This window comes from Pelmatolapia mariae, linkage group LG22 (genome assembly GCF_036321145.2).
Source record: "Pelmatolapia mariae isolate MD_Pm_ZW linkage group LG22, Pm_UMD_F_2, whole genome shotgun sequence".
Taxonomy (NCBI): Eukaryota; Metazoa; Chordata; class Actinopteri; order Cichliformes; family Cichlidae; genus Pelmatolapia; species Pelmatolapia mariae.
Genome location: NC_086245.2, coordinates 21,676,502 through 21,684,869, shown reverse-complemented (window position 1 = coordinate 21,684,869; position 8,368 = coordinate 21,676,502). Strand labels below are relative to the sequence as shown.

Here is an 8,368-nt window from a genome sequence, read left to right as displayed (position 1 = left end):
CAAAGAAGGGACAAAAATCGATATAATTAAAACATATTTATTGTGGACAATGTGCTGCCGTGTTAATTAACAATTAAAAAATCGGCTACATTAAACAATAAAAAACAGAAATGATAAACTGGAAAAAATAAAATAAACTGATTAACACGAAAGGGAATAACACTGTTCTAAAAAACGCAAGAGTATGAAAGATTGAGCAGATTAAAAGTCACTGAACTTTTTGTCAAATGGGAGAGAAAGAAGAGGATGAGCATGCGCAGGGTGCAGTCCGCGCGCATCTCGTCTCTCATGAGTTTCCTAAGTCCGGGGGACTAATGAGTGATGAGATGCGTCTCGTTAGGAAACATCACATGTTTGTGCGCTCAGCGGAGCCACTTTAAATTAGTGGACAGCGGGACAAACGGAGGGGAAGTACTAGGAAATCGATGAGAAAGAGGGACACGCTGTGTCGGCGCACAGAGACACTATTCGTGGGTGCTTAAAGCTGCAGAGACGACTGTTTTTACCCCCCACGGACGCGTGAAAATGAAAGCCTGGCAGTGTGTTTCCCTCCTGGCTTGTGCCTGCTTTCTTTATCAAGCTGATGGACGCAAAAGTAAGTGGCGCTACTTTGGAATAGTTTGAAGTGAAAGAGTTGTGGCTGTGGTTTAAAAACGTGGGTTTATTGATTTCAGATTTTTAATTTAATGTCTTTACGTGAATTTAATAATTTTGGTGTTTGATGTTTATCTCCTAGGGTTGTTTGTTTATTCATTTGTTTATTTAACTCGTCCTGCCATCCGCTCTCTACAGTCAGAGTCCCATGAGACTGATTAAGGCGTGTGCTCCGTTAAGACTGCTACTCACTCCACAAACAGACAATTCTCTACATCCAGAAAAAACGGAGAAATCGTAGCTTTCTCTAATTTGTTATCAAACCAGATGGAATCCCGTAAAAAGAAGCCTCCTGCAGTTTTAACAATCTTTTTCCTCCGGTATCATAAAAAAAGCAAATGTGACATTAATTTAATAAATGCAAATTTAAAATCACCTTTCCCCCCCTCTTTTTTCACGCCATGCGCTCTCTTGGCTGAATAAATTTCTGTTTGCGTACAGATGTTCCAGATGTTTGGATCGTTTTTTTCTTCGCCTTTAACCAGATTACACAGATTGAATTTGATTTTGCGCTGAAAAATATGTCACTCAGGCTAAATGACGAAAAAGCAGAAAACAAGGGCGTGGAGATCCGAATTTAAAAAAAAAAAACTAAGTAAGAATGTGGAGATGAAAGATCAAAAACTAGGTCATCTTACTAAAAATGTATAAATCCAGAGACAGATATTTTTTTAATATCTTTTTTGTATAACAATAAACATTTTATTTATGCCTAACGTTCCAAACACTTTCCTCCTGTTTTATGAAATTGTGGCAGAGTTAAATGTAGTCTGTTGTACAGCCCTCAATCATTTCATCATTTCAGTCAATGGGAGCTTTTAGTAAAATATTTTTACTAAAGGTGGAAACCAGGTACTGGAAGCAGATTTTTCCATGTCAGGAAATAAACATGATTTTGGTCATTATGCAGGTATTTTGGGGCTACACTGTTACTTAACATTTAATTACATTTTAAAGGAGCCTAATGAAATCCAAGTAAGTTTCTATTTTCACAAGTAAGGAAAGAAACATTTAACCTCTAAATGACAGAAGCTCTTTAGTGAGGGACTCACATCAAACCAAAATACATTTTAAGGTTCGCTGTCCTTGTCTCTCTGCTTTATCTCTCCCCAGCATACAGGGATGTATTCCCACACAAGCACTCATTATCAGGGAAGTTTCCATTTCCAATCCCACCGATCCCTGGCTGGCTTCCCGACACCAACCCATGGGATGATTACATCTACCCACCACTAAACATAAAGTTAAATGATTTTATGCACCACAGAGGTGGGTAATTTGTTTTCTGGGTGGTTTTTTTTTCACCTTTGAAACATTTGCTTAGGTATTTCAGGTCATTCACCTGGAAAGTCCACCTCTTTGCAGGTAAACCCAAAGTCCGTTTGACCAGTGACAGTCCAGCTCTGAATGGCTCTTCCATCACCTTCACTGCAAAGCTGGAGTATCCTCCCTGCCAGAAGGAGGATGCCAATGGGAACCTGATCTGGGATGAGCACTGTGAGGATGGTACGGAGCTGGAGGCGTCAGGTGCTGCCAAGAAAGCCAGGCCGGGCCAGGCCATGAACCTGCACACACATAGCATCACACCACCACAAAGCATCATGGGGCCATATACACTGATCAGCCACAACATTATAACCACTGACAGGTGAAGTGAAAACACTGATCACGAGCAGTCAATCAAATGGCCTGTACTTGATGGGTCAGAGCAGTTTTATCCACATGAGAGAGACCAGCACAGCTGGCAGGTGGTTTAAATGTTGTGGTTGATTTATGTAAGCCCACCAAAGAGCAAATTAAATTGTACACTGTTGTAAAAAGATGGCAATAAAGATGATACACTAGCATGCTTAACTCTTTTCCCCTTAGTCGCCCACTAGGAGTAACCCTTGAAGCTCTTTTGTGAGCTGTGTGGTTTCCGTCATATTTTAGGTTGTGCTTCAGAAGTGAGAGAGGGCTCTGCCTATACAGCTTACTAGGACTAGTCTTGAAAAAATATACATACATACATACAACATAATCTGATGGTCATCAAACCACATGTTTATTGATACATATTGAGATGTCAAAACATGTCATTAAGGCCACAGGGGGTGTCAAAACACGTCATTATGAGGGAAAGAGTTAAAGCAGGCTCCCCCTTAAGATAAAAACCAGAACAAGCTGCTGATAAACACTAAAATAGTCAAATTACAGCTCAATGAACCTGGCTACTCATTGTCTTTATTCATCATAGTATAGTTATCTTAGCATTTGTAGCTACCAGCCGTTCCATGTGTAGTCGCTGAACAGATTTATCATGCAAAATCAGCTCATCTTTATTTTTTAAAAATTAAAGCTTTTACATCACTTTATTTTCTGTCAAACAGCCAATGGGCAGGTTCGCTCTGGCTACGTGTACAACTGGACTTCCTGGTTGGATGACTATGGCTTTGGAAAATGTATAGACAAGGCAAAATGCAACGTGTTCCCAGATGGGAGACCCTTCCCTCAGAGCAATGACTGGAGACGAAAGAGCTACATCTATGTTTGGCACACGATGGGTGAGATACAAGTTTACAAGTTTGCATGTACACAGGATACAAAAGGAAAAAGAAGAACATCTAAACCAACTCAGTTTGTCTCTTCTTTTTGACTCAGGCCAGTACTATGAGACGTGTGACGGCTCTTCCTCCAGTGTGACCATCAATACCACCAACATCCCTCTGGGGGCAGAGGTCATGGAAGTCATGATCTACAGGAAACGCGAGCGCAGGAAGTACAGCCCCCTCTCTACCGACAACACCGTCTTCTTTGTCACAGGTGGGAACAACAAATATTCTGCTTATACAGTTTTATCTGTCTGCATGTTTCAGCCAAACAGAGATACAAACAGGCAGAAACCTAATACGTCATTTACATTATTCTTACGCACTCCCTTAGATAAAATTCCAGTGGCGGTCGACATCTCTCAGAAGGGTGCAGTCAACCAATCTGAGAATATCTTCATCCGTGGTGAGGATGTGGTTTTCAAAGTCCACCTCCATGACCCCAGCGGCTACCTGAAAACTGCTGCCTCCATTGACTACATCTGGGATTTTCGAGACGGCAATCAGCTGGTAACGCATCGCAACGTAACCACGCACGCCTACAGTAAGCTGGGGACCATGACTGTGAAGCTGGTGGTCGAGGCAGCGTTTCCAGTTGAATGTCCACCTTCTGCCAACACCCCGACCTCGACCACATCCACAGGTTCTGTCACAAGTAGTCACAAAGATATAGACATGACAAAACAAGCAAAGTATTATCTGAAGACTTGTTAACTTTTTATACAAACCTTATAACCAGATGGACATAGCCAGCACACTGTCATCTGTCACCATCTTGGTGTTTTGAAACCAGAGGGGTAACTCTGACTGAGAACCCGAGGATACTGCACACTTATATAACAGACAAGTCTTTGCCATCAATTTCTCTGCAATTGGGAAAAAAAGAGGAGAAAATGTATAATATTGATTAAGATGTTAAACAAGCAGTTGACACCATAAACTAATGAGGAATGTTTTCACTGAAGTCATCAATAAAATGAAAATTGGGTCATTTTCTCAAAGGTGTCTATACAATTAGATATCTTCTTGCAACCAAGAGGAGCTGCCCCCTGCTGGCCATTAGAAAAACTGCATCTCTGCTTTGGATTAACGTTTCAGACCTTGAGACTATGGCTTATTTTATATACAGTCTATTCTTATTCCATATCTGCATGTCTTTCAGTCTTTTTTAATTAATATAATTGGAATGTCAAAGTAGAAACTTTAAAAAGGGAAATGTGAGCCACACAAAATAAGTTATCTCTCTTCACTCTGGGGATATGAAGCAACTGCCACTTAAACAGTTATGTTATAAAGAATGTAAAAACAAAAAATACATGTAAAACTTTAAAAGACAGAATCATTATCTGCAAGTGCCTACAGTTTCTTAGGAGCTTAAAAAGAAGGTGACTGCACTTCTTTAAGTTTCTTGAAGAAGTTTCACCTCTCATCCAAGAGGTGAGAGGTGATCTAAAACCAAAGATGGAGAGTCTCAGGTATTTACACATCTTCAAGTAATTTTGAAAAAGTTTTTTAAAGCTTGAAGGACTACCATGACGTCACTGAGAACCTACACAGACAAGTATCTGTTTAAAAATAACAACAACAAAAAGAATCAGTGCTAATAGAAAAACATGTGTCTCCCGCGTCTTTTCCTCAGAGGCTCCCACAACTCCACTTGTTACTCATGCAATTACAGCCAAGATGGAGACCACACAGGGTGAGGCTTTTACAGCTAAATGTGTATTATGATTGTGATTATGTAGGAATATCGAATGCAGAGGCTGAATCATATCATGTGAGGAAGTTAAAATACCAGCGTGCATCACTATGCAGAGTCCATTTGCTTCATATTACAGTGCCGCCCAGCACCAGCCTGCCCTCGACCACCTCCTCTTTTGTTTCCACGGGTCTCCCCACCACAGAGCCCTTCCCTTCCACTGTTGCCCCAGAATCCAACCCCACCACCCCGCTGTGGCTCCGCACCAGGCGTCGCAACAGCAACCAGTGTTTCCGCTACGCCTACGGGACCTTCACAGGCAATATCACTATCGTTGGTAGGTGGGAGTGTGCGGGATCCTTCAAGTTATGTTGTATACCACTGAGTCTTTTTCGTGAACCATTGTATGGAAGCCATGGTGTAGCAGTTTAAAAAACTAAACGCGAGGGCAAACCTTTGCACATTTTCCAAGATACTTTAATGCTAATGAATGTGACAAAATGATTTTAAAAGCTTTCCAACAAAAACCATTTTGTCACATTTATCATAATAACATACAGGAAACCAGCCCACATTTCATCCCAGAATTGCTTCACTTTCATCATGAACTATGGACTTAGGGATGGGACTCGTACTTGTGTGGAGTAACCACCCCCGATAATGAAAAGGAAACACTCTTCCATTTAAACTGCATTAAATCCTGATTGTTGCGATCCAGTTTCTCTCTACAAACTTGTATTCAAGCAACCCCGTGCTATGATTCTTTGACTGGTTCCTTCATCATATTATTATTTAGGGGGAAGAGGATTACACATCCAAACCCCACAAAATTAATCTGTTCCCCACAGAGCCCAAGCACCCACTGAACACCCTGCCAAGCAGTCGGATTTTGGAAGTGTCAGCCCACAGAGTGACCAACACTGACATCAACTTCCTGGTGAAATGTCTGGGCAGGTATGCATTTATTATATACTTTGTTTAAATTTATGTAAAAAAAAAAAATAATAATAATACTGTAGATAATTTTTTAAACATTCAAAGAGGAAATCACAGTAACCTTTGGAGTTTATCATCAACTTTATTTTTGATGAGTAAATCATCTTCTCCCTGCACATCCAATTTAGTCACTTAGGTGACCTATACATTTTAGATAAAGAAGCAGGTTTGATTTATCCTTCATCCCTCATCCGCAGCGCCCCCACTTCAGCCTGTACCATCGTGTCAGACCCCAGCTGCACTCAGGTACGCAACATCATGTGCAACGATGTGCCACCGCTCTCGGAGTGCAAAGTGCATCTGAGGCGAAGATTTCTGGAACCGGGCACCTACTGTGTGAACATCACTTTGGAGAACTCGAGCAGCTTGTCCCTCACCAGCACCACCATCACCATCAACAAGTCCCAGGACACACCTGGTTAGCTACACAAACACATACAACAGGATATTTTTGTATGTGTGTTCTTGAAATCAGCCTTGTAGAAACTTGTCTGGTGTGTTGTCGTTTCGGGTCTGTTTTACACTCTCTTCACTGCCCTTTGTACCCATCAGTGTCCACAACCTCTCACACTGCCGAAGTCGTTCTCTCCTCAAGCGCTGTTCTGGGGGCCATTTTTGCATTCATTGCCTATGTGGTCTACAAGTGAGTAGTCTTCAGATGCAGTAGCATTCCTTCAGTAAATGTGTGAAGACCTGAATATATGATGCAGAAAGATTTTAATGCACAACTTTGGTTTTTACTGCCACATTAAAAAGCATTTACACATGCACACAAAGCCACTTTGATTCTCACTGAACTTTAAGTTGATTACTACCCTGCTCGTAAAACACCTCGTATTCTTTTTCCAACTCTTGCCGCTCACATCCAGCTAGAGAGTCATTACCCTCCCATCATATTTTTGTGTCCTGCATATTTCTTCCAGGCGTTACAAGGTGTACCGGCCCATTCGCAGGTCACTGGTGGAGGATCCCCATGCTGGGGTTGGAGGTCACATGATTCGCCTGAAGGAGGCACTCTTCCCCTCCAGTGAGGAGAGCCGTCACCTGCTGACTGAGAGAAACCCCCTGTAGGCTTTGTTGAGCTGCATCATCACTTAAAATAAAAAAAACACCTAAAGCATGTGATTGTCAGATATGACTCTAATCAAAAGTTTAATTATTAAAGTGCAAAAATAGCAGGAATACCATATTTGTAAAAGAAACTAATATTTTGCTTGTTTTAATTGTTTGATGGTGCTCCAGAAAACGGCTACTGCTACAGCAGCTGCTGATTGGTGTGATGATTTTCTACTGAAGAGGCTGTTGAATATGTGATTGAGGCACTCATTTTGATTGCAACATAGGGTGTAGTAGCTGCTATAAAATGAATTAGGCTCAAGCAATGGCTGTTTTTGATGAAAAATGCTTTTGTACCGTTTGTCATGGATTGCTTTAGAATACGGTATATTAATGTACGGGTAAAAATCCTACTAGTAGTGATACATGCATGCTTTTCCTCAAATGAGTTAAAAATTGAATTTCTTTAACTCAAAGATTTAAACATAGCCATAATCAAGGAATTCGGAGGATGAAAGGCTAATAAATAAGTCTGTCACTAAATAAAGGCTGTGAACTAACCACTTCTGTTTTGAAGACACTGGAATCTGTCTTTGTATGGAGCTGGAAAAAAATTGAATTTAACGTGTGTGTGGGGGGGGGGGGGGGGGGGGGGGGGGGTTAGATGAAATGATTTTTGGTGTGATTTTGAATCAGAGTGATGATTTTGTTCTCTGCACATCAGAGTCTGTGTCAGTAACCAAAGTTATTTTAGTGTTCTCTTAATTTGTTGTGCAGTAATACATTTTTTTTTTTTAAATCAAGACTGTTTCACACAATCACATTAACTGCAGAAAATTCATCGTTTAGTGAAAAACTAGATTTTAACCATTAGCACTATAGTTTGGGGCTTTTAAAACAAGCAATGAAGTTACCACTTTCCTGTAACCCAACAATCCTGTATATTATTGTGATCAAAACAGACACTGCAAATCAAATCACACGACGCCGATTTCAAAGCAGGTAGTTCACACAACATATACTTAATGCTTTTACTGTACAGTACACTAAACTGCACAGAGGCAAATTGTTAAACTTACAGTTTTTAATACTACTAAACATTTTTCAGTCGTTTAGCAAAGTTTACCAAGTGACTTTAAATATTTCTCTAATGCAGCACTACCTAACGTATGTTGCTTTGGAATTTGGGGCATTGTCAGCTCAATACATGTGGAACTTGTATCGAGTTCATACACGACTTCATTCATGTGGAAAATGTTTTCACAGGACTCTCTGCATCCCTGTGAAAAGTACACCCTGTGATTCAGGTGCTGACCGGGCCATTGCAACATGTTCTCTTTAACCAGTCAGTTCTAGATATTGTGCCATCCATGGC

At 40.7% G+C, this 8,368-nt stretch overlaps 1 protein-coding gene across 2 annotated transcripts; it reads left to right on the top strand.

Annotated features, from left to right (window-relative positions):
- Positions 1 to 338: 338 nt before the first annotated feature.
- Positions 339 to 7,556, top strand: gpnmb (glycoprotein (transmembrane) nmb). 2 transcript variants are annotated; one of them, XM_065471095.1, is made up of 12 exons: positions 339 to 595; positions 1,768 to 1,923; positions 2,020 to 2,181; positions 3,024 to 3,197; positions 3,295 to 3,456; positions 3,577 to 3,885; positions 4,882 to 4,941; positions 5,081 to 5,278; positions 5,790 to 5,895; positions 6,135 to 6,355; positions 6,490 to 6,580; positions 6,861 to 7,556. In XM_065471095.1, exons 1-12 carry the CDS (start codon positions 526 to 528, stop codon positions 7,006 to 7,008), a joined length of 1,857 nt encoding a protein of 618 aa, XP_065327167.1. In that variant the 5' UTR covers positions 339 to 525; the 3' UTR covers positions 7,009 to 7,556. The 2 variants fall into 2 exon arrangements, with proteins under 2 accessions (XP_065327167.1, XP_065327168.1); XM_065471096.1 differs by having other exon boundaries at positions 340 to 595; positions 2,020 to 2,160.
- The last annotated feature ends 812 nt before the right edge of the window (positions 7,557 to 8,368 follow it).

Bases quoted from the DNA above. Each gene is read 5' to 3' on its own strand.
- gpnmb (XM_065471095.1), top strand. From the start codon at position 526: ATGAAAGCCTGGCAGTGTGTTTCCCTCCTGGCTTGTGCCTGCTTTCTT. The intron at 3,886-4,881 runs GTTCTGTCACAA...TCTTTTCCTCAG, and splicing joins GACCTCGACCACATCCACAG to AGGCTCCCACAACTCCACTT. The intron at 5,279-5,789 runs GTAGGTGGGAGT...TGTTCCCCACAG, and splicing joins AGGCAATATCACTATCGTTG to AGCCCAAGCACCCACTGAAC.